Below are 26025 nucleotides of genomic sequence, written 5' to 3'. Positions count from 1 at the left end.
GGGTGTCCGTAGGGAGGTTCCTGGTTCTTGAAGATAGGTACTCTAAGTTAATTCTCACTGGGCCAGATCTGTTAGAAATGGCATACTGAAAATATTAATAGCAGCTCTTTTTGTGGCAGCAAAAAATTGGAAGCGGGGGGGGGGATGCCCATCAGTTGGAGAGTGGCTGAACAAGTAGCATATGATTGTAATGGAACACTATGCTAAAAGAAATGATGAGTGGGAGTGGTTTCAGAAAAAAAAACCCAAACATGGCAAGACCTATATAAACTGCTACAAAGTGAAGTGAGAAGAACCCAAAGATCACCGTGCACAGTACCAGCAATGTTGTGAGAATGATCAACGCAGAAAGATTTGGGTACCAAGACAATTCCAAAGGACTCATGATGAAAAAAAGTTATTCACCTCCAGAGAACTGATGAACTCTAAGCGCAAACCGAAATACAATTTTCTCGGTTTCTTCATTTTTTTTGCTCCTTTTTTTGCAATATGGCTATCATGGAAATAAGTTTTGCATAACTTCACATGTATCACTTTCCTTTTCAATGAGTCGGGGAGGGGCTGGATGGCCTCCTAAACAAATATTTATTTAATTTTGTTTCCTTTTTAAAAAAATTTTATTAATTTATTTTGATTTATCAACAATCACTTCCATAAGCTTTTGAGTTGAAAATTTTTCTCCCCCCCCAAGACGGTACACAATCTGATACAGGCTTTACATTTACATACCCATTAAACATATTTTCATATTAGTGAAGTTGTAAGTAAAAATTAAAACCAATAGGAGGAACCATCAGAAAGATGAAACAAAACTCAACAGAAGGTAAAAACAAGTGATAGTGATTCGACTTCCATAGTTCTTTCTTTGGATGTGGACAGCATTTTCCATCCTGAGGCCTCTGGAGATGTCTTAGATCCTCGGGATGCTGAGAAGGGTTCAGTTTAACAATATTAGTCATCGAATAACGTGGCTATTATTGTGTACAAAGTCCTCTTGGTTCTGCTGACTTCGCTCAGCATCAGACCATATAAGTCTTTCCAGGTTTTTCTGAAAAGTCAGCCTGTTCATCATTTCTTATAGCACAATAGTATTCCATTACATTCATATACCACAGCTTGCTCAGCCATTCCCCAATGGATGGGCATCCTCTCAATTTCCAATTCTTTGCCACCACAAAAGAGCTGCTATGAGTATTTTTGTACATGTGGGTTCTTTTCCCATTTGTTTGATCTCTTTGGGATGTAGCCCTAGAAGTGCTATTGCTGGATCAAAGGTATGCACATTTTTGTAGCCCTTTGGGCATAGTTCCAAATTGTTCTCCATATTTATTTAATATTTTAAAAATACTATAAAAAAAATCAAACAAAAGAAGCGGCATACTGTGGGAGAGGGGAAAGCAGGCCACGTCTGGGTTCAAAATCCAGGTTGCATAAACTACACTCGATGTGTGATCTTTAACTAGTCACAACCTCTCTGTTTTAGGTTCCTCATCGGTAATACAAAGGAATTGGACCATTGTGGTCCCTTTTAGTCCTAATGTCCATCGCGTGGCCCTGCTCCTAGGTGGAGGGGTACGGCTGTGGGTTACAGAAAAGGTGCAAGGCTAGTCTTCCTGGCGAGAGGACCAAAGACTGTCTCTTTAAGAGAAGAGCCAGTACGTCCCGCCTCCTGCCGCTCTCTATTGGTTACTTTTGCTATTTACTTTCTGTTTTAAGCCGAGACTTCAGAGTGCTTCAGTCCTATTGGCTACTCCGTGATGGAGAGGCGGGGCTGGACATTGCACCTAGGGATGATAGATAAGCTCCTAGGCCCGACTGGTTGGCGAGTTTGGACTTTTTTTTCCATCTCCACAGTCCCCGGCCTCCCTCCCCCAGCGGACTGCTTTTCGGCTAGTTTCTTTACCGGACGCCGGGAGTTCAGGCAGGGCCGAGCTGTCTCCTGTCTTTTCCCCAGACGGGGCCGTGATTTCTGCGTTTCGGTGCCCGAGAGGTGAGGCTCTTTGGCGACGGTCCCTGGCCGGCCTCGGACTAGCCTTCATTTCTCCCCCCCCACCCTCCTCCGCGTCCTCGGGGTCGGAAGCGACAGAGCCGGAGAAGCCTGAGGCGGCCCGGGCCTGCGAGGGCCAGGAGGGGGGCGGCTGATGGGCCGCCCGGGAACCGGGCGCTGAGCGGCTGCGGATCCGGGGAGTTCAGGTAAGGAGGCCCTCCAGGCCCGGCGCCCCCTCCCCCCGGCCCGCCCCCTTCCCAACAGTCCTGGCCACAGCTGGATGGGGGTCGGATTGGCTGCCCCCAACCCACCGCCCCCAACCAGGGCTACGGCTGGAGGGGGGACCCACCGCGCCCTCCTAGTCACAGCTGGATGGAGGAGACGTGTCCTCTCCCTGTCACAGCTCTAGAGGGAGGCCCCTCCCCCGTCACATCTAGAGAGAGACAGGCCCCCCATCACATCTGGAGAGGGAGCCACCCTCCCTTGACACATCTGGAGAGAGCCACCCCCTTGTCACATCTGGAGAGAGACAACCCCCCCATTACATATGGAAAGAACTACCTCCCTCCGTCACATCTGGAGACACAGAGCCACACCACGCCTGGAGTGAAAGCCACCCTCCCTTGTCACATCTGGAGAGAGAGCCACCCTCTCCCCCGTTACACCTGGAATGAAATCCACCTTCTCTTGACACATCTGGAGAGAGAGCCACCCCCTTGTCACATCTGGAGAGAGAGCCACCCTCTCCTCCCGTTACACCTGGAATGAAAGCCACCCTCTCTTGACACATCTGCAGCGAGAGCCATCTCCCTCCCCCAGTCACAGCTGGATAGAGAACCATGGAGGGCAGTGTGGTACAGTAGAAAGATCGCTGGCTCTGAAGGACCTAGGTTCAAATCCTGCCTCTCACTTTGGGCAAGTTATTTAATCTCAGTGAACTGGATGGTCACTAAAATCCCTTTCAGTTTCCAGTTTATGATCCCGTGATCTCTGGTCTTAAACTTCCTCCCTCCATGTCACAGCTGCTTAGAAAATCATCTCTCTCTGAGCCCATTATAGCTGAATGGACAACAGCCCTACTATTTCTGCCTTTACTGAACAGGAAACTGCCCCCTTCCCACCCACTTCCCCTATGGTTTGAAGCAAGGCAGTCCTGGCCCCAACACCAAATTCCACATCTTGTTAGCATGCTTAGGTCTCATCCTTTGGAGAATAAACCCCTAAAACCATCAGCCTTTCTGCATATCACCAATGAGACTCAGGAGCAAGAGTTAGAAAAATTCCATTCGGACTAATCACAACCTGCGTAAGACACCTGGGAGTTAACCTGCGGAGACACACTTAATATTTTTATAAATGCCTGCCATATGTTCTTTATAGAAATCAAGGTAGACTTAGGGAATTGGAAAGAGATTCGTTGTTTGTGACTAGGTCATGCCAATATAATAAAAATGAATATGCTGCCTAAATTTAAAAAGAGTGCTATACCAACCAGTAGCCCCAAAAGGGCTACTTTGTAGGACTAGACAAAATAAAAATTAATCTGGTAAAACAAAAGGCCAAGAGCCTCAAGGGAGATCATGAAAAAGATGTGAAGGGAACCTAGCATTTTTTACAGGATCTCAAATCATACTGCTAAACCATAGTCAACAAAATGGTTTATACCGGTTTACAAAAATAGAAAAGTAGATCATTGGAACAAGAAAGACCTAAAAGTGATTGAACACAGTAGCCTAGTGTTTTACAAATACCTAATGCCAAGCTGCTGGACAAGATCCTTGTTTTACAGGAGGTGCTAGTAAAACAGGAGAGCAGTTTGGCAGAAGATAGGGTTAGATCTTATACCATATGTGTGTATGTACATACACACATATGTACAATATACTATATATACAGTATATGTGTATGTATATATATTACTGCACACTGTATATATAATCAAATATATGTATGTGTATGTGCATATATATGTATGCACTGTGTATATATGCATATATGCCACAATCTCCAAATGAACACGATCTAAATATAAAAAGGTCCTATTATAAAAAAAAATTAGAGGACAATGAAGAAACCTTACACAGTTATGTCTAAGGATAGAATTCTTAAACAAATGAAGGATAGAAGAGATAATAAAATAGTCAATAGATAAACTTTTAAAAAAGATTTTGCATGAATGAAATGAATAAATTAGAATCAGAAGAGATTTCCTCCTTTAAATAAAACATTTCATAAATGTCTGATATTCAGATATGGAGAATTAACACAAATATATGACTAGCCTCTGACTCTAATAGGTAAGTGTACGATACATAGATAATAGGTAAAGGTACAAGAATTTTGAAAAGGAGTGCAACCTCTCAGTAACCACATGGAAAATTTCTCAGAGTCACTGATAGCGTAAATTAAAGCAACTCGTGAGTCTTCATCTTCCTCCTGTCAGGTTAGCAAAGATGATAAACGATGGAAATAATCCATGTTGGGGGCTAGTAGAAGACTGGCCTATGAATATCCCAGTACTGGAGCTGTGGATTGGTCCAATCTTTCTGCAAAATTAAATTAAAATTGCATGAGAAAAGTTGCTAAACTCTTCATCCCCTTTGACCCAACAATTTGCACTACTGGGCATGTCCCCTGAGGAAGTCAAAGACAGAAAGGTCTTAGGTTTGCCAAAAATATTCAGAGTAGCTTTTTGTGGCTGCGAAAACAGGAGACAAAAGTAAGTGCCCATTGATTAGGGAATGCTTGTTACAGATTGCAGTGGCTGAAGGGAATGGAGGTCTGAGGTTTTTCCATGTCTTTTCCTCCTTAAATACTCCTTGTATTGGTCTCTCCGAGCCCTTGCAGCCGCTTCATCCAGTCTGTCTGCCTTTCCTGGCTCGATAGTTCTCTCAAGTGACATTGCTGACTTTGGCAAGCCTCCTTTAACCGTGGACCGTAACTTGACCGTTCCACAGTTAATTGAAAGATGTACAGAATTTAAGATCCCGTTGTGCTTAGTATTTATTGATTATGAAAGGCATTTGATTTGGTAGAACAAAACTCAAGCTCTTGCGGTCTCTTTTACAGTAACGTGTCTGTCTCTCAGACGTATGTCAAAATCCAAAGAGTCCTTGGAAGATATAACAACAGAATAACCCTGTTTGAGACAGCCAGGTGCAGTGGATGGAGTGCTGGGCTTGGAGTCAGGAAGACTTGAGTTCAAATCTGGCCTCGGGTACTTAGTAGTTGTGTGACCCTGGACAAGTCCCTTAACCTCTTCCTCAGGATTTCATCTGTAAAAGTGGAGATAATAGGGTTGTTGTGAAAATGTCATGAGATAATGCACAGTGCTTGGCATATAGTAAGTGCTTAATAAATGCTTGTTTCCTCCTTTCTTTCCTTCCTACTCAGTGACCCTCTGATCACAAAGTTAGGTAAAGCATAGAACATGGAGGTGTACACTTGCCAAAGGCATATGCTGGAGATCCAGTGAGAGGCCCAGGTCAAAGAGGAAATTTCAGAGGAAGGTGAGTCCTCTGGATCCTTCTGTTTGCTGATGACATTTTGCTTATTACATCAAGCCCTAGAACACTGCAGACTCTGGAGGAGATCCACTACTACCCATCCATACGGGGAAGATGAATGGATGGAGAATTTTTTTTTTGCCCAGACTTCAGTATGCATTTGGACAGACCCCCCAGAGGGCTTGTCCATCAGCTTGGCTCTTTGAGACAGATGGTACAGATGGGCAGTGAATTGGGCCCAGGAAGAGAGTGGGCTGGATGGCTTTCAGAACATTGCAGCGCTCCTTTACTGACTTCAAGCCTCTCATGGAAGTAAAGGCCCATCTTTTTAATGCTAGTGTTCAGCCAGTGATGCTATGTGGCAGGGAGACATTTGAAGAATTAAAATGAGTTTGTCACAGAGGGCGATGGAGAAGCTCATGATGGGCTTTAGCCAGATGAGATGTGGAACAAGTAGGGAACCTTGAAGAAGAGGGAGAGCAGAAGCTGTCGTTGGGTAATCTCGTCAAGTGGCAAGAAGGAGGCATGACAGGTGGACAACTTGAGCGCTCCACTGGTGACCCTGAAACCAGGAGACATCCAGGAAGGCCCCAGCTCATGAGTTGGACCCTCGTGGCAAGCTCCAGGGTGTGTGTCCTGTGGACCTGAGGGCCTAGGATGGGCAGGCGTAGGAGGGCTGTGAATGTCATGGTAGGAGAGAATTCCTGAACTGATGAGATCCCAGATTCACTTCAGTATTTGGCATTTGCCGTTTCTAGTACCCTCAGGTTCTTTTCTCCAACAAAGTATTCATGATATGCATGGATTTGCCCTCTCTCCTTGTTCTCCATCCATGTTTTCTATTGTGTTTTTTGCCATTCGCACTTCTTTCCTTTGTTTGGAGTCACAGAGTATCCACGACTGTGTTGATTTAATTTGTAGGATTTCTGTATTCTCCAGCCCTTTGTCTAAATGCTGCAGTTTGTCTGCTGGTCACCTTTTTGCAGATACTTACACGTGAATAATACGAGCTGCCTTGAGGTTGTGTGGCATGGCGGTCTTGATGCTTTTGATGCCCAGCCGAGGCTCGACAGCTCTGCCTTTCCAAGACGACCTTGGGAGCCATCCCACCACTTAGCCACAGCTCCCTCTGTTCTCTGTTCCCATGCTTTTTCCGTATTACGAATTTAACCATCTTCCACAAGAGAGATGATTAGTTGTATAGGAATCCACAAGCTTAGGTACAGTTTTCTTCAAGCATATATTACATTTAATGAGGTAGTCACAAAATAGCTCTGTATCCCCTTCTGACTCATTCTCTTTCCCCCATCCCACCCCTCTCAGTGTGGTAAAGCAGAACAAATCAACACGTATTGCCCATGTCTGAAAATGCGTGTCTTGTTTGATGGTTTCATTTATGATTAGAATGTCAGTGATGAAGATACTTTTCCTCTATTAGTGTGTCCACTCCTTGGTCAAGTACTTCACATCTAGAGTATTAATTAAGGTGGTCTTTATAGATGGCCTTATGGTTGGGAGACTCTTAGCACCCTCTGTCCTCTTCTCCACTGCTGTGTCATTTCTCCCTGCAGAGTTAGACAGGTGCCCAACAGGACCCAGGTCCAAGTTGTTTGGTGGTGGTTTCGTGAGTTGTGGTTGCCGTGGCCAAGGGGCTGCCTCCTGGGGACCGATAGCTGGGCTTGACACCTTTCCAAGGACAGGCAGCTTGCCCTTGGCTGCCTTGGAGGAGCCTGGGTTGCTTTTTGTGCCTCAGTGAGGCATTGGAGTAGGACTTGGTGAAGGTCAAAAACCTAAGATGTTCATTTTCAAAAATCTAGGCCTGTGATTTCCTTGGTATGGAGAGCCCCCAGTGCATGAACATCTTCTGCCCTCCCAATCCTCAACTTAGAATTTGAAGGCAATAAAAATGTAAAAAAGAAAAAAGAGAGAATTCTAGTCCAGGAAAAATGGAGGGGTAGATGGGGTGCTGAAGCCTGATCAGAGGCAGATTTACAGGGGACAGGGCTGGGGGGCTGAGCCCAGAGGAGCGTTTTTGTTTGTTTATCTGTTTGTTTTGGGCAAACCAGATGATATTAGACGATACATTCATTTGCAGTGTAGGAAGCAAATCTGGAGCTAACCACGGTATCATCCAAGAATGAAAAATGGTTCAAAGAATGAGCCTCTGGGGAGAGGTGGGAAGCAGCCTGTGTCCAGTGGGGGCAGCAGCTTGGGAAAGCATCGAGACAACTGGATGGGGGGTCAGAAGACCCGAGCTGGAGTTCTGTCGTTCCTGGGTAGTTAGTTCCCTTCTTTGGGTTTTTGTTTCCTCATCTGTAAAGTCAGGGCTTTGGCCTAGATCAGGTGTTCCTAACCTTTCTGTGTTACTGACCCCTTGGTCATCAGTCCAGTGAAGTCTCTGGACCTCTTGTCAGAATCAAGCTTTTAAATAAAATACAGTGGACTATTAACAAAGAAACCATTTACATTGAAATATAGTTGTCAAAATATTTTTTAAAAAGATATAGAGAGGATACAGTACCAGCCTTGGAGTCAGGAGAACCTGAGTTCAAATCTAGCCTCAGACACTTGACACTTAGTAGCTGTGTGATCCTGTGCAAGTCACTTAATCCTATTGCCAACCCCCCCCAAAAAAAAATACAGACCAAAACCAAGTTCACAGACCCCAGGCGAAGAGTCCCGGGCCTGTCTTTTAAGGTTTCTTTTAGGCCCTGTGCTTCCTTTTAAGCATTAAAGGATGCAGCCAACATCCCTCACCTCTGAGGATGACAAAATGGAGGACACCTGTAGTCCTGGGCCTAGGCCAAGATGGCTCAGCTTGTGCTCTTGAAATCTGATTCTCTCCACTCTCCAGCCTGGCCCCAGGATCCTCTGTGGAGCTCCCGGAGGCTTGCCGCTGCCGGCTGGGAGATGTGGAGGTCAGGTTGAGGATCAGGCTGACCTTTAGAATCAGGTTGGTTGGTTTTTGTCGGTCTTGCTTTGTGGCTGCTAGGTGAGCGATGGGAGATGACTGTGTATGTGTCTGTCCTTAGAGCTGTTCTAGGAGACTGGGCCATCTGTTGGGCTCACAGAGCCAGTTTCGGAGTGGAATTACATGACTTTCTGTGGTGTAAGATGGGGGGGGCGGTTAGCTCCTTCTCTCTTAGCCATTGTGGTAGGGAGGAGGAGCCCCTGGGTTGGAGCTGTGGGAGTGGGGAGATGGCACTCCTCTGTGCTGGCTGTAGTGACCGAGAGGGCCTTACTGCGCTAGCAGGCCAGTAGCAGGGCCAGCCTTCCCCTGCCACTTCCAAAGGCCTTGGCAATGGAGAGCACCATCCATCCCTACCCCCCATTCCCCAGCCCTGTGTTGCCCAGACAGTATCCAATTCACAGGTTTGTCCTCACACAGAAGCATTTCTGTGCCTCTTCTGAATACATTAGCATATTTTCTTCTCTCTTGCCTTTCCAGAAGTTGGCCTTCAGTGGGGTTTTTTTTGGGGGGGTATTTCAGAGGAAGACCCAGCAGGAGACATCCCATTATATCCATGGATCCTGACGTTGCAGGTATTGAGGAGCAGGTTTGAGGGATGTGGACGCTGCCCAGCATCCTTGGTTCTGTGCCCTGCCAGCTGGGTGCCCAGGGGCCCGAAGGGATGTCTTAAGTGGTGCTCCTGGAAGTCACCAGGCCGGTAGAGCAGGTAACCAGGCCTTAGCCACCCAGGCCTGATCTGTTCTCACATTCCTGGGCCATTTCCTGTTCCTCTGGTCCAGGATGCTAGGGAGGCTGAGGGCAGGCTCTCCAGAGCAGCTGTTTCATTCCCCTCCTTGTTCTCAAGGGCGTGGGGAGAGGCTAAGCAATGAAAGGTCAGAGGGATGAGTGAGGTGAGGTGACCATTGGTGCCCCATTCCTTGCTGCTCACTTTGTCCCGTGGGTTGAAGGCTTCTTACATCTTGTTCTTTCTCCTTGGAGCCCTGAGGCAGGGAGGGCTATAATAAAGAAGAACCACCACCATGTGGCTTGAGAGCCCCCAGTGCTGCCAGATCCATAGGCTTATTCTGTCCTCAACAGTCAAGATTCCTGTTTCACAGATGAGGAAACTGAGGCACGGAGAGAGGGAAGTGACTTGCTTAGCTTCAAGGCACCAGGCCACTCCTCTTTCCACTGTAATCATAATAATAGCTAACATTTCTGTAATACATTAAATCTTGCAAAGGGTTAACAGCACACATTATCTCATTTGACCCTCCAAGGTGGGTGCTCTTATTGTCCCCATTATACAGTAAAGATACAGAAGCCCAGTGAGGTTCAGTGATTAGTCCAGCTAGTAAATACCTGAGGCAGTGTTTGAACTCTGCTCTCGCTGACTCCCAGGCCTGCCCCTGCCATGGACGTCCTGTGGGCTGGGGCTGTTGCTAGGGAGCCTGAGGCCGGGGGTAAGGGGGGGTTGGTGATGGTGGAGGTTTGCCTCCTGGTTCTTACTTGCTGGAGGTCAGTGCCTGCGCCTTTCCCACAGAGGGAAGATGGCACCGAAGGCCTAATTAGGTGTGCGTGGTGACTCTGTGGGCGCCCTGAGCCAGTTCATTTCTGAGCTTTTATTGGGCTTGGTTGGGCATACCTGGGTTCGGACAGGTGATCTCTCCAGGCCAGCTCTCCCTACACCTACACAGTATTCCTGTGCTAGATGGGAGAGGGGAAACCGAGGTCAGGGAGGCCATTCAGCAGGCCAGTGGGAAGCTAGGACAAGCTCCAGGGTTATCACTGTTCTTCTTGGCCATTAGTGACTTCCCTGTGATCCCACCGCCCATGCCCATCCGCAGGGGGCTCCCTCCTTGCCTTGGCCTCTTAGCGTTCCTAGCGTCACCTCCTCCAGGGGGCCTATCTTGATTTAGTGATGTCATTCCCCATCCCCCCCCTTGCATGTTTACTGTGTTTTGTATTTGTTTACATGTGTACATGCCATCTTCCCTCCACTCAGGACCTCTTTGAAATCTGGACTTGTTTTGTTTTATCTGTTGAGTGCCATCTAGTAGGTGCCTAATAAATGCTTGTTGAATAAATCCTGCCCCTGCTGCTTACTGGCAGTGTGACCTTGGACAAGTCACAACTCTCTAGGCCTCAGCTGGTCATCTGTAAGATGCAGGGCTTGGGCCAGATTGATGAATGGCATCCCAGGTCCCTTCTGCCTGTGAAAGGCCACTTGGAGTACACTGGCCTGTGGTGCCTAGCGGGGAGTGATTGTAGAAAGTCCCTCCTGGCTTTGTACCCTCTTCTCCTCTATGCCTCAGTCCCCTTTCTGTCTCCCCGGTGTGTGAGTGGGGATTCTAGCCATCAGCCCTTTGAGTGTCAGAGGGTGTCAGAGATGGAGCCCAGCACTTGGACCTTGGGACCAGGGTTCTCTAGGCCTGATAAAAACCTTCTTCCTCCTCCTGCTGCCCCTTCTGCCCACAGCCAGGCCCATAGGGGTTAGGTGACTTGGCCAAGGGCGCTTGAGTAGTGAGTAGAGAGTCGCACAATTAAAAAGCCCCAGAATTTGTCTTGGATAGATGTTTTTCCCCTTGAGTTGATACTGATACTTAAATACCTGGAATGTCTGTAACCCTGCCAATGTTCCATTTACTGATGTTTGTAACACCTCCATGTCCCAGCAGGCAGTGTTCCTGGGTTGGTGTGGTAGAAAAAATTAATTACCTGGTCCCCTCACCCTCTAATTTAGCTAGAATAATTTAATAGCTAGCATTTATAGAGTGCTTTCAAGTTTGCGAGGCACTTTATAAATATATCATTTGATTCTCACAAAGACCCTGGGAGGAGGTAGGTGCTATTATTATGCCCATTTTTCAGGTGGGGAAACCGAGACAAGTAGCGGTGGTGACTTGCTCGGGGTCCCCCAGCTATTGAGTGTCTGAGGTCAGATTTGAATTCAGGTCTTCCTGATTGAAGATCCGGTGCTCTATCCACTGTGCCACCTAGCTGCCTCATGGTCCTAAGGCACAACCTGCAGTATCTGCCCCAGGGGTCCATATTTTCTAGCTTGTCCTCCATTAGCATCCAGGAACCCAGTATTACCTACATATGGCAATGAGAGATATAAGGAGGGGACCTTAGTGAAAAGAGTAGCTCTCCTTTGTGTAGAGCTTAAAAGTTCGCAAAACCCTGGTGATAGGAGGATTCACGTCCCCATTTTACAGATGACATTGACGGGACCCAGGAGGGACAGTGAGTGATACGGCCAAGAGGTAGCAGCTGCTGGTCGGGATCAGCTGTGGGTCACCTGACTCACTCCAGTGCACAGAGTCAGCTCGCTGGCTTTTTGAATTAAGGCCCAGAACCTCAGTCTTCATTAAGTACAACAGATAGAGGTTCTCACACAGCTCCTTTTTAACAAGAGACCCTGAGAGAGGAATCTTACACGTGGACAGTGGTCTGGGAATCTAGCATGAGTCTGACCAGCCACTTTACTCACGGTATAAGAGTAAATACAAAAGCTTTGGCCTTGATGGTCTGGCTTCAGCTGCCTAGACTTAGGGGATGTTACCTCCCTTCCCCCAGAGTTTGCCCTTGTCCCTCTGAGCTCCGTCTTCCGCCTCTCTGCCTTTGTCCCATGTCTGGATGCACGCCCTCCTCAACTCCAAACAGTCCTTCACTTCCTTCTAGCCTTGCCTGAGCCCCTTAGTGGACGGAGCTCCATCCCTCCTTTATTTGTTGTGTGCATACTTAGCTGTTTGCTGCTGGTATTTCCCTCCCCCCTGGAATGTAAGCTCCTTGAGGGCAAGAACTGTTTTCCACTTGGTCTTTTCTCCCTGGAATCTTGTACTTAGCTGGCACTTAAGAAATGAATTAGATTGGAGTTGAGGGAAAAGGGAGGATCACAGTGGGGGAAATCTAGAGAGCTGGAAGTAGCAGAGACCTCAGAAGTCATTTTGACATTTGTATATTTTACTGATTAGAAAACTGAGGCCCAGGGGGTCAGAGGGGCTGCTCCAGGTGACCCAAGACTGTGCTTGAGTCCTGGTTCTCTGACTAAATCCCATGATCAGTTTCTGAGTCCACAAAGTGCTCCCAAGTGGAGTATTTGAAGATACCCCAGCCTTACCCTAACCTGGAGGTCATGCAAGGAACTTTTCAAATTCCCTTTGAGTCATGGGAGGCTTTGTGGTATTCTGGTGTCCTGGATAGAGCTTCAGGAGATTCAGATTCTAATCTTGACTGATACAGTCTTGTTATTTGACCTTGGGCAAGTCATGTCATTTCTGTGGGTCTCAGTTTTGCTCTCTATAAAATGAGGGGTTTGGATTAGATTAGTGGTGTTGAAACTGACCCCTATAGACTCCCTGGACATTTAGAGAACCATAAATTCACATTATCTACATTTTGTTGTACTTTTTGTTTATTTTATTAAACATTTCCAATTGCGTTTTAATCTAGACCAGGAGTTTTGCAAACTATAAGTTTGGAATAGATGATCTTGAAAGTCCCTTCTAGCAGTTTTCTATGGCTCATTTTCCCCTGCGTGATTGCATTCTAGGGGCCTGGGGCCTTTTATTTTCTTTTCTCAGCACACCTTCCATTTAGAGAAATTTTTTTCCTACAAAAATTATTTGACTTTGTTGGGGGGAGATAAGAGAGGGGATCCCTTCCCTCACTATAGTTTTAATTCTCAGTACACATTGCCTTAGGATGCAGTGGGGTGGTTTTTAATGATGTCCCATCCACCAGTGGGTCAATAATGACTTTAAAAGTTTGGACTTTTCCATTTTTTTCCTCTTGAATGTTTGGTTGAGAGCATATCCTTGTTCCTTAAAAGGTATAACTGTCATGAATTTATTTGGTTTTCCTTGCTAACCAGGCTAAATGTAAGTTGTTACCTGTTCCAGAGTAGCTGAAAACTGGGTCTTTTTTCTTGGCGTAAGAGCACCACCTCAAGGCCACACAGGTTATTCCTGGTCAAGGTTACATTTTCACATCTCTAGGCATTTTCATAGAGCAGGAAAGGAGCACCAGGTGGATGTTGAATTTGAGAAAACCTGTAATGAGCAGATGAACATAAACCAGGGGTCCAGGGCAGGCCAGGGCCTTCCTTGTGGTCCATACTACACTAGGGCAAGCTAAGCTATCATGGGGCCAGTTTTTGCTTCTGACATGATGCGGAGCAGCCAAGCTCTTCTCCCATGAGGCAGTGATGGTGCTCCTGTGGGAGAGAGCCCCTGACTGGGCTCGGGCCTGCCCTCCTGGGGCCCTGCCCTCCTGCCTCCTGGGGGCCCTGCCCTCCTGAGGCCCTGCCTTCTGGGGGCCCTGCTCTCCTGGGGGCCCTGCCCTCCTGGGGGCCCTGCCCTCCTGAGGCCCTGCCCTCCTGGGGCCCTACTTCTGTTCTTCTGCACTTGGACAGCTCCATTTCCTTTCCTTCCACCTCATCGCCATTCATATCATAGCAGCCAGATTGATGGCCATTGTTCTCTTCTCATGCTCCTTGACCTACCTCTCTGTGGCTCACGTACTGTTGGCATGAAGTGCATTCTTCCTCTGGCTTCCGGCCCCTTTACTATCTTGAGTCCCATTCCTGCTGTGTCTTCATCTCCTCTTAATAATAGTAGTAACTAGCATTGATATAGCACTTTAAGGTTTGCAAAGCACTTCATAAACATTTCATTTTATCCTCACAATGCTGGGAGGTAGGTGCTAGTATTATCCCCATTTTACAGGTGAGGAAACTGAGGCAAACAAGATTAAGTGACTTGCCCAGGGTCACACAGCTAGTTAAGTGTCTGATGCCGGATTTGAACTTGAGCCCACTCTTCTCACTGCTGTCTCCTTGCCTTTGGTCCCTCCATTCTTTCAGGCCCCATTATTATCTGAAATGTCTTTCATGCTCCCCAGTCTCTCTGCTTTTCCAATCCTGCCCAGCATTTTCCCTGTCTTCAGTCAGGATCATGTGATTTACAGCTGTAAGGAACTTTTGAGGCTAGTCCAACAATTTCATTTTACAAAGAAGAAAACTGTGGCCCACCCAGGGAAGTGATTTGCCTAAGGCCTCATAGGTGGTACAGTTAGTCAGGATTTGAATCAGACCCTCACTTTTTCCAGAGGAGCCTCCCTCCTGAGGTGAAAAGGACCACTTGCTCCCTCTTGGAGTCCGCCAGTGGTGCAGGCCTGACTCAACGCAGTAATAAAAGGAACTACAGCATGTGTGTCCGACGAAGCTTTTGTCCGCCATTTCTGCGGCTGATCTCTTCCCCCTTTGGTCTGTCTTCAGGGCTAGAGTCAAGGCAAGATGGTGGACTGGGACAGCAGCAATGCCACCTTAGCCCCATCCTCCCTGCCCAACATCACCATCCCGCACCGATGCTTACTTCTCCTTTATGAAGACATCGGCACCTCCCGGTGAGTAGAGGGGGCCAGAGGTGGGGAGGAGGGTCTCTGTGCCCCTGGAATACGGGGATGTCCTATATAACACTCTCCCTGTGTCATGTGGGGTGGTGAGTAGTAGCAAGGGCCAGGCTTGTCCACCATCCACACCTTCCTGGAACCATTGCAGTTGTTCAGACTGAGATGGACCTCACCAGAAGGGGGGATACCTTTTGGGCCCCTGTTCCTGGAGGTCTAGGATTGAGGAGGCCAAAGCTCAGCTCTGTTTACAGGATCTTGGTTGAGGAATAGAGAGAGAATGGGCCTTGGTGGATGTGTGTGTAGGGAGGGGAGGGGCAAGCTTGAGTCTGTATGTTTATGTATGTGTGTGCAGCCAAGTCTGGGTCTGTGCTGAGCTGGATGAAGGAAGCTCTGAATGTGTGTTGGGGGATCCACACCTAAATTGGTGGATTTAGATCCTAAGCCCTGGATCTGCAATGGGCAGGGGTGGGGCAGGTGGGACCAGTAGCCTGGGTCTGTCTGTGTTATGGTGATGGGAGATGGGAGGTGGGAGGTAGGGAGAGGTGGGGAAGGTAGGCCAGGCCTCCCTAACTGAGTCTTGGCATGTGGCTCAGGGTTCGGTACTGGGACCTCGTGCTGCTAATCCCCAATGTGCTGTTCTTCACTTTCCTGCTCTGGAAGCTGCCATCGGCTCGGGCCAAGATCCGCATCACCTCCAGCCCCATCTTTACCACTTTCTATATCCTGGTGAGTCCTGGGATGCTCTTCCTACCCCCACCAACATCGCCGGAAGAGCACACAAGGGACCATTTGGCCTATCCAGACCAGCTATCTCATTTTATAGTTGAGGAAATTGAGAACCGGAGAGAGCCAACCTCCCTTCCAATCCCAGGAGAATGCCTTTGTTCAGACCCCTCTCTGGGTCTCTGCCCTCTAGGATCGAAGGAGATAGTGTCTGTAAAGCACCTGGCACAGCGCCTGGTACATAGTAAGCGCTTAATAAGTGCGTGTTCCCTTTACACTCCCCTGTTTTGTTTGGGTGGTTTCACAACTGTGGGTGTCTGGGGACTTAGAAGAACAGGCAGTCCTTAGGGGCCTTACTGAATCTTGGAAATGAGAGGCCTCTAAACTTGGCATCTATTTCTCTGGGAGCCTCCATCATTACACACGCCTGCTGGTTGCTCCCGTCAAACACTAGTTTGGGCATCTACCATTCTATACCCCTTCTTGTCCTGCTGTTGTATTTTAAAGAGTAGAGAGGAAGGATGGAAGAAGGATCCAGGACCCTGAGTTAGACTTTCGGTAGGGGCCAAGGCTGTGTAGTCGGAGACTTCTTAATTGTTCTAAGGGCGTTGTTTTGGAGGATTGATGCCAAGAGGAGCTGGAGGGAGAGTTAAGGCCGTATTTCGTTCTGGTCTCTTGGTGGCAGCTAGATGGCCCAGTGGATAGAATACTGGATTTGGAGTCAGGGAGACCTGAGTTCTAATCCAGCCTTAGACGTTAGCTATGTGATCCTGGGCAAGTCGCTGAACTCTCTGTTTGCCACAGTTTCCTCAACTGTAAAATGGGCATCATCATAGCAGCTACCTCCCAGGTGAGGCTCAATTGAGATAATTTGTTAAGTTCCATAGCACAGTGTCTGACACATAGTACGTGCTTAAGAAATGGTTGTTTCCTGCATTCGTCAACTCAGGAACAGGAGGAAATAGCAAGCTGAGGCTGGGTGAAAGCATGGGAGGTACCTGCTCAGCTGGACTTCACACCCACTTATCAACACACCAGAGAAGATACAGAATCTGTTGTCAGAAGGGCTCGGTGTGAGTCCCATCCTCATCCCTTCCTCACTGTAGGACCTTGCTGGATGGACTTCAATTCAGTAAACATTTAATTAAGCATGGACTATATGCCAGGCACTGTGCTGAGTGCTGACCTAAAGTTTCATTCTCAGTAAGATCAATATTTGCACTCCCTCCCTCCCTGGGGGAGAGGTTTATGAACTGTGGCATAGGAAGTCACCAGGGCTGTTTTAAAAAAGCTTTTTTTAAACTTTTTGGACATCTTTTGCTTTTGTAGTTACCTTCATTTCCCGCTATATTCCTCTCTGTCCCTCTCTCCAGAGAGGAGTACCTTTATAAAGATCACCCTTATAACAAAGCATAAAAAAGGAGAAAAAGGCAGTTAAGCAAAACTAACAAACATGTCAACTGAGCCAGCTGGTGCTGGTGGTGTTCCACACCCGTGGTTCCCCATCTCAACAGACTAGGGAAGGAGGTACATTTTCTCATCCCTTTTTTGGATCCATGCTTGGTATTGATAATTAGCATTCAATTTTAATTTGGGGTGGATGTTTACCCTCTTGTCATGTATGTTGTTCTGGTCCTGCTTACTTCACTCTGCATCAGTTAATATGTTTCCTGATGTTTTTCTGTTATCTTCAGATTCATCTTTTCTTAGGATTGGCACACAGCAAGCACTTAATAAATTCTGTCTGTCTGTCTGTTCTCTAGCTATCTTCTGGTGCAGTGTTATTCCATTGCATTCATGTACCACAATTTTATCGAATCATTATTGTGTAAGCTCTTGGTGCTATTAGCTCTTAAATCAATTTCTAGCCTTCGCCATCTTGGTACTCAGCACAGATCACCCCTCCTTCCAGAACTTCTAGATCCAGGCATCCTCTTCCCCTAGGATTTCCATTTCCTAATTCAGTTGGACAGAAATTGGATTATCCCGAGATTAGCCCATGCTCACTAAACTGCTGGGGCAAGTGGGTAAGTAAAGTGTACTTAGAATAAGATCATAGGTTTATAGATAGATACATAGAGCTGGAAGGTACCTTAAAAGTTACAGTTGAGGAAACTGAGGTTTAAAGAAGTTAAATGACTCCCAGGTTTACATAGCTAGTAAGTGTTTGATGAATGATTTGAACACAAGTCTTCTGGATTGTGTTCATTATATCACACAGCCTCACTGGTCACAGCATTGCTTTGCTGGGTCCAGAGGACCTTAGGAATTCTTAAAAGTCAGTCTAACCAGGCCGCGAACAAATACCCAGTTGTTTTCAGCCCTAGCTTGGTGTGGGGAGCAGAAGGTTGGCCGCAATGGTGCCATCTCCGGTAGTAATTCCTATTTCTCTAGTACATTAAGGTTTCTAAAGTGCCTTTCTCACAACAGCCTGAGCATGGTGGGGCAAGTAGTAGTATTCCCATTTTCCAGCCAAGAAAACTGAGGTTCAGAGAGGTCACATGACTTGCTCCTTGTATTCATAATGAATGTCATACTTCCCCATAAGCTTCTTCAGTCAGGACTATGTAACTTTTCGTCTTCCTGTCTATAGTGTAGCACATTGTAGGCACTTAATAAATTAACTTGAATTATCTTGAACGTCACAGCAAGCCCATGAGGTAAAAAGGACAGGAGTTATTTCCTCATTTTGCTGATGAGGAAACACATCTGGAGACAGGAAATGACTTACCCAAGGTCATGTAGTAAGCAAGTGGCAGAGATGGGATTAGACAGGATTAGTTGGCACTGGAGTCCAAGATCTCTGATGCCTAGACAAGTGCTCTTTCCACTTCACTGCACTGTCTTACAACATGGTTGCATGTGTGTACCGTGTGTATGTGTTACATGTGTGTATGCATGTGTGTGTGTGTGTGTGTGTGTGAGAGAGAGAGAGAGAGAGAGAGAGAGAGAGAGAGAGAGAGAGAGAGTGCGCCCCTGTGGCAGGACAGAGAGAAAATCTTCCGCTTTGTGTCCATCCTCCCCTGCCCCCCAGCACTCAGCAGGGCACAGAGTGACTTCTGGACCTCTAGATCCTGGGTCCCCTTGGGATTCCTAGCACAGCTCATTTTCTGCTACTCCCTGGTCCTGACTTGACTTGTGTCAAATGAGTGCACATGAGAGCACTTTACACAGTTACCTGCATTAGTAAGTGTGAGCTATTAGTGGCCATATCGCCAGGAACAATGGAGGAGTCCTAGCCCTGGGCGTTACTGGGTTCTTCCATCTGTGGTCCATAGGATCCTAAGTGGAGAGCTAGAAGGGACTTTAGAGGCCATCTAATTCAACACTCTCATTTTACATATGGGGAAACCGAGGCCCACAAGTTACACAGGTGGCAGAGTCAGGATTTGAACCCAGGCCTTCTGACTCCAAATATAGCTAACACTCTTTCCAGTGTACTACATTGTCTGCCTTTTCCTTCCTTGTGGAAGAGTTGGTGGTGGAACTTTGCTCCTTGATGGGACTGTGCTTGTGCTTTGTTAGAGCTTTTCTCTCTACTGAAATGTGACCTGCCTTTGAATAGCTCCTTAGAAGTCACCCCGCCATGATGCCTTTCTGGACTTGTCCCCCGCAGCGCCATTCAGCCCAGCAGCTTTCAGACGGGCCAGCCTCTTGGATGTACTTGTTTGCCCAGAACGGTGGTTGTGTTTCCTGTCTGTCCAGCTCTCTTGACTCCTCAGGGGCAGGGCTGGTTTTATCTCCCTCCAGTTCCTAGGTTGAGCAGTAGCGGGGTATGGGGTAGGGATGGGCAGGGAAGGGGTAGAATGGGCAATGGAAGGAGAGAGAAAGTGGCTGGTCTGATACAGTTCTGAGCTGCCCACCGCTGCTTGGCCACACGCTTCTGCCTCTGCAGATAGCCAGGCTGGTTTCTGGAGGCTTTAGCCAGATGAAGCCTAGGAGGAGTGGTGCCGTAAGCCTTAATTATGCTGGCCTTCCAAACAGGTGTTTGTGGTGGCCCTGGTGGGCATAGCCCGGGCTGTGGTCTCCATGACAGTCAGCACTTCAGATGCAGCCACGGTGGCTGATAAGGTAAGTCTGATCGTGGAAGAAGAACCCACCTGTCTGGGCCTCATCACTGGTCTGGAGGAGTGGAGCTGTTAAAGCTAGAAAGAGAGAGTGTGTGTGTGTGTGTGTGTGTGTGTGTGTGGTGAACTAGTAGGTGGGGGAAGAGAAGCCAGCTAGGGGAGGGGAGGGAAGGGAAATTTGGATGTGTCTGGCTTTGGGACAAGAGAGCGCAGAGTGGTAGAGGATTAAGTACCCTGGGGCCTCTTGATCTCCTCTTCGACTTTCTGTGTTTTTCAGATTCTGTGGGAAATCACTCGCTTCTTCCTTCTGGATATTGAATTGAGTGTGATCATTCTGGGCCTGGCCTTTGGTATGGACTGAGCTGAGGACACTGGGCTATGAGGGGGGGAGGGAGAGCAGTTTTCTGGGGGAGGAGGTTGGGGCTTCCTGCCCCATGTGGGCACGGCTCTCTAGGGGTGGCCCTCACTGGCCACTTGGGTCGTCTTTCAGGTCACCTGGAGAGTAAATCCAGCATCAAACGAGTCTTGGCCATCACCACAGTTCTGTCCTTGGCCTACTCGCCACTCAGGTAAAGGGGAGAGCGGACTCCTGTGTGGGGAGGGCGGGGATAAGAAGAATGATATTTTTCAGTACAATAAGCATTTATTAAACACAAGGCGACATGGGGACGAGGACCAAAGTGAAATAGGTCCTGCCTTTGAGTAGGATGTGTCCTACTGGGTATCGAGGGGAATACAAGTAAACAGAGCAAATGTAGTAAGTAAATGCAGAATATGTACAAAGTAATTTTGAGAGATAAACAATGCTATCTAAGAGTATCAGCAAAGGCATCCGGTAGGAAGGGGTGCCTGAACTGGGCTCTAAAGAAAGCTAAGGATGCTCTGATATAGTGGTGAGGAGGGAACCATTTGGGCAAAGGCATGGTGATGGGAGATGGAGTGTTACGTATACATATACATATACACATACATACACACACACACACACACACACACACACATACACACACACACACATATATATGTGGAACTATTTACTGCCTTTATGGCTGGGTGGCCCACTGGGCTGCAGTTTCTAAAACTTACACAATTATTAATTCCTATATTTAGAGACTTACGCAGTTTTGCAGTTTAAATGGAAACCCATGCTTGATGTGAAATATGCATGTTCTTCCACTTATCTGTACAGTGGTACCAAAAGTAATGGGATTTCTTTTAGCGGTAAAAAATGAAGCACCTCAAACTTTTCACATTAAGTGTTTGTAGCCACAAAGGACAAAAATATTTGTCTAGGCTTTTAGAACAGATTGTGGTATCTGACAGATTTTCTGTATCTTAGGCTTCTTTTTTTCCTGTGTTACCCCATTTGTCCCCTTATTTCAAAAAGAAAGGGCAGAGCTGAGAGCCATTGATAACTGCCCCCTTCCCCAGGATGTGAGACCTCAACAATCAACTGGTCCAGCACCCTCCTTTTACAGAAGGAAAAACTGAGTCCCAGAGGAAGGGAAGGACCTTTTGAGGTTAAATGGAATAAATGCGTGGCAGAGATCCAAGCTGAGAGCTCCTGATTCCTGTGTCCAGCACGATGAAGCATCTCTGATGGGGAGAGGTGGAAAAACACGTCCCCAGTAAATCTAGGACCAACTATACCAGTCGAGGAAAGAGGATTAGTAGGCAGTGAAGCTGGTTTATAACATCCAGAGTCTTTCCCCAGACTCTCCTTTAGACCATCACAGGCAGCCCTGGAAGCTCCAAAGAAGGGTCAGATGGGAGACCGTTTGCCTTCGTGGAAGGCATAGCCTGCCTACTGAGTGGGGACCTAGCCTGTGCCTGGCAGGGCTGAATGCTTGGCTGTGCTGTGGCTAGAGAAGAAGGCGCGAGGGGAGCAATCGGGCACCCACTCTGCCTGGGAGCCAAGACATACGGGCACATGTGCACACACACATACACACATGTACACACACATATAGGCACACAGGCTGACACCAGTCTAAGAGTGAGTCTGCTCTCGCTTTTGTGGGTTCCTTCAGCCAGGCCTCACATCCAGTGAGATGGGAAGGGCCTTGTCAGCCTTGCAGCACCATAGACACCGGAGTTGTGTGCTTGGCCTGGATGAAAGGCCCTTCTCCCTGCGGCTCGGGCTGCAACGGCCATCTGTGGAGGCTCCCCCGGCTCAGGAGTCTGTGACCCTGCATGTGACCTGACCGCTGCTGTGCTCCAGCCACATGAATTTGGCAGGAAATCAGGAGAGTGACAGATGAAGGAGGAGGCCTTTGCTTGGGGAGGCCCAGGCAGGAAGTGAGCCTCCTCTGCTCTTGCCTCACAGGGGACCTTGGAGATCCTGTACCCTGATTCCCACCTCTCCGCTGATGACTTCAATATCTACGGGCATGGTGGCCGCCACTTCTGGCTCGCCAGCTCCTGTTTCTTCTTTCTGGTAAGGGTGGCAGAGATGAGGGTGGGGTGGGTGCTCTGTAAGGGCTGAGGGAGGCTCCTTTCCCACCTAGCACTTGTTCTTTCTTTCCCTCTGCTCACAGAAATCTTGAGGTTTAGTTAATGCAAACATTATTATCCCTGTTTCCTAGGTGAGTGAAACTGAGGCTCATAGAAATCAAGTGACTTACCCAGGATCACATGGGTAGTTAGTGTTAGAACTGGGACTTGAACCCAAGTCTCTTCTCACTCTGAGCTTGGGGCTCTTTCTACTGCCTGGGGATGGCTCCTGTACTTCCCACGCTTTAAACCACCCAGTCCCCACTTGCTTTGTATTCCTAGGTCTACTCTCTTGTGGTTATCCTCCCGAAGACGCCTCTGAAAGATCGGATCTCGCTGCCATGTGAGCAGCAGGGAGTGGGGGGACTGTCGTGTTAAGGAAGGAGAATGGGGGGGTCGTTGAGGCCAGGGCCTTCACGAGGTTGGGCAAGGCAGTCGGAATTCCCAAGGTGCATGAGGCCAGCATTACCTCACCTCCTAGGAGTGGGAGGATTCAAAGCACAGATTCAGGGGAGCCCAGGAGGGGAGTTAAGCACCTCACCAGGTGTGTAGGGTCACCTCTGGATTGTCCCTAGTTCAGTGCCTTCATGTAGAAAGAGAAGCCGAGGCCCAGAGGGGGTCGGTTCATTTGCCCAGGGTCACTGAGGAATTCAGTGGAGAGCCCAGCCCTCCCATGAAGGCCTCAGCTCCACTCTCCTGGCACAAACCAGGACCCCTTGAGTGGGACTAAGGCTCTCCCTCCAGCGTTGGTGGACGGGTGGGATGGGGTGGGGCAGGCTTTTACTCTCTCTGCTCTCCCTCCCTGTAGCCCGGAAGAGCTTCTATATTTATGCTGGTATCCTGGCCCTGCTGAACCTGGTCCAGGGCCTGGGCAGTGCCCTGCTCTGTGTGGACATTATTGAGGGCCTCTGGTAGGTAGGAGGCAGGGAGGGAAGGACAGAGGGAGGGGGCTGGGGACAAGGGTGGAATGGGGACAGCTCTTTGGAATGTCCAAGAGGGGGTGGGGGACAGTGAGGTCATGAGCCTCACGCCTAACCCCATCCCCCCATCTCCCATCTCCCAGCTGTGTGGACGTGACCACCTTCCTCTACTTCAGCTTCTTTGCCCCCCTCATCTATGTGGCCTTCCTCAAGGGCTTCTTTGGGTAAGCGATCCAGCCCCCCAGGAACCCCTCCCCAAGCCCAGCTGCGCAAAGGGAGGGTCTTTATCTAGGGGTGTGGTCGCCACCCTGTGGCCACATGTGGGAAAAACAGCTTCTTTTTTTAGTAGGGAAAGGCTGGTGTAGGGAAGAGTGTGTGTGTGTGTGTGTGTTGTATCTGTGTGTGGGGTCTGTCTTTGGAGGGTGGTATAAGGGCCCCGCTGATGGCCCCTTGGATGGGAATCTCGTGCTGTGGTGGAGGGGTGCAAACGTAGGGGATTTGACGGTCAGTCCTTGGTTTTGGACATGGGACCTCTGCATTGTTCAGTGTCTCTGTCAGTCCAGCATGGATACTGCCCTCCTTCCTTCCAGGCTGGCCTTTCCCCTCCCACAGTAAGTCTCTCCATTGCACATCCTTCCTATCCCATGTGGAACACTCCCTGCCCTTTGTGGGCGTGTCTTATGCCCCTTCTCATTCGTTTTAGGGATTAAGTGAAGGGAGGCCTTGGTGTTGGCACATTCTGAGGGGGTGAGAGGAGGCCTGTCAGAGGGTGGTGCCATTCCCTGTCTCCCACCAACAGCAGTGTTATGTCCTCTTCCTTCAGGGCAGAGCCCAAAATCCTCTTCTCATACAAATGCCAAGTGGACGAGGCTGAGGAGCCTGATGTGCACCTGCCCCACCCCTACGCGGTGGCACGCCGGGAGGGACTGGATGTGCCAGTGGGCTCTTACTCCAACACTCAGATTGATACAGCTGCCTATTTGGACGATGTGGCCTCCATGCCCTGCCACGTGGGCAGCATCAACAGCACTGACAGTGAGCGCTGGAAGGCCATCAATGCTTGAGCCCTCTCTCCCTGGGCCTACACCTCCCCTTGCCCCAGAAAGGCTTTGAGGTCCAGCAGCCATGGGGGCTTCACCTCCAAACTCCCTAGCTCCTTCCTCACCAAGACCAGCCCTAACCCCACTTGCAGGCTTTGAGCCCCAGGTCTGATTACCTGCTCCTTGTCTTGGCCATACTAGCTGGTGGGCATAACCACTTCTCAGGATCCCCTGGGAGGGAAGAGGAGTCAAGGCAGAAGGATGCCCAGAAGTCAGGGAGAATGCCAGCCGATACAGGACATCTGCAGCAGGCCTGGTGTCTCCATGCCAATCAGATGGCATGGGACTGTTTGGGAAACCTTTGCTTGTAGGAGAGGAGAGGAAGCAGAGTAGGAAAAGAACCATGACAGAAGGGGGGTGGGAGATTGGGAGAGGGCAGAAGTCAGGTGAAGGGTATAGGGGTCATGGAGGCAGAGGCCTGGCAGAAGTGTAGGAGAGAGCTGGCCAAAGTGAAGAGGAGAAAGAAGCCAGGTGGGAGTGGAGGACGGGTGGGAAGCAAGCCCATTGCCACTGGAAGCTTGAGCCCTCTAGGCTGAGCAGAGGAGGAAGCCTGTTGTATATAAAAGCCAGAGCTGGCCGGACTTGAGGCAGCCTGTTTGGGGTAGATCTCCCCATGCTGCTAAAACACAGGGTGATTGGGTGGCTAAGACCTCCCTGAAAGACTTTTCCTTTGAGACCTGGGGACTAGACAGGATAGGCCCTGGGTGGGGACTACAGGTGGCTGCTTTGTGGGGAGTAGAAATAGAGGGGGCTGTGTCTTGAGGGATTTCTTGATCTCTCTTCTCCTTCTTCATTGAGAGAAGAACCTAGCCAGCTCCTGACCCAGAAGAGCTAGTGGGAGTTGGTGTGTGTGCGTGTGTGTTTGTGGTGGAGAATCTCTTTGGGCATATGCCCTGGCCTTCCAGGGCCCTTCTGGAAATCAGCCCAGGTTTGGACCTCCTCTTTTCCCTGCTTGAAGGGAGGGTATACCATGTACTTCCCACCGTGTTGATGGGGACACTTGGGCCTTGGTGATGGAAGAGGTGCTCGTTAGAGGAAGAGCTTTTTGGGCCTGAGGGTTTAGAACCCGACTTGGTTAGAGCCAAGCCTCTCATCCTGCCTGGGCATTGTGTTGAGGTCAGAGTGAGGAGGGCATGTACCAGGCTGGGGACAGGCTCAGGGCTTTCCCTTCTAGCTTGAATGGTTATTTCCAAATCTTTGCTGACCTCCTAGGGCTGGCTCTGCTTCTGTGAAGGGCCAGTTCAGGAGGTATCTTTCCTACCTCTCCCCCGCCCCCCAGTCTCTAGTTAAGAAACCTGAGGCCCATAGATCCTGCTTGGTCTCTCCTCCCCAATGCATAGAGGCAGCATCTCAGCCTCTCAACCTGGGGGACCATCTGCTCCCTAAGAAAGTTTCCAGCCACCATGGGCCTAATCCCCCCAGCCTCCTTCCCTTACTGTCTGCCACAGCGTTTGGGCAGAAGGATCTCTTGTATAGAACCGCTAAGTTGTGCATATTTTACTGTTCTTTGTTTTTAAAAGAAGAATTAAGAATAAGGGGGAAAACAGGCTTTGAATGATGTGGCATTTTGTCGCAATAACTCTTTGGTCAGGAGTCTTAGTGGCTGGCCTGGCCTCGGGTGCTGGGAGAGGCTGAATGGGAAAACCCAGCTCTGTGGCCTCTTCTGGAAGGATGGCTGGTGTTTGTAGAGCGCTTTAAGGGCTGCAGAGGGCTTTACAGAGATGATCGGATCCCCACAACAACCTCACAGAAGAAGAAAGTGAAGCCCTGAGGTTAAGGGACATGGCAGCTTCTGAGTGTGTGAGGCAGAACTTCAGCTCGCGTCTTCCTGACTCCGTTTCCAGTGCTCCATCTTTGTGCCACCT

The 26025-nt window shown here is 48.7% G+C and overlaps 1 protein-coding gene across 1 annotated transcript; it reads left to right on the top strand.

Annotated features, from left to right (window-relative positions):
- Positions 1-1789: 1789 nt before the first annotated feature.
- On the top strand, positions 1790-25458 carry TPRA1 (transmembrane protein adipocyte associated 1). The gene is made up of 11 exons (XM_020981172.2): positions 1790-2193; positions 14724-14851; positions 15451-15583; positions 19565-19651; positions 19925-19997; positions 20138-20207; positions 21964-22084; positions 22423-22483; positions 22949-23051; positions 23204-23284; positions 23884-25458. Exons 2-11 carry the CDS (start codon positions 14742-14744, stop codon positions 24122-24124), a joined length of 1080 nt encoding a protein of 359 aa, XP_020836831.1. The 5' UTR covers positions 1790-2193; positions 14724-14741; the 3' UTR covers positions 24125-25458.
- Positions 25459-26025: the final 567 nt, after the last annotated feature.

The sequence above is a fragment of the Phascolarctos cinereus genome, unplaced genomic scaffold (assembly GCF_003287225.1).
Source record: "Phascolarctos cinereus isolate Bilbo 61053 unplaced genomic scaffold, phaCin_HiC Scaffold_4;HRSCAF=312, whole genome shotgun sequence".
Lineage (NCBI taxonomy): Eukaryota > Metazoa > Chordata > Mammalia > Diprotodontia > Phascolarctidae > Phascolarctos > Phascolarctos cinereus.
This window is presented reverse-complemented; position numbering and strand designations above follow the sequence as displayed.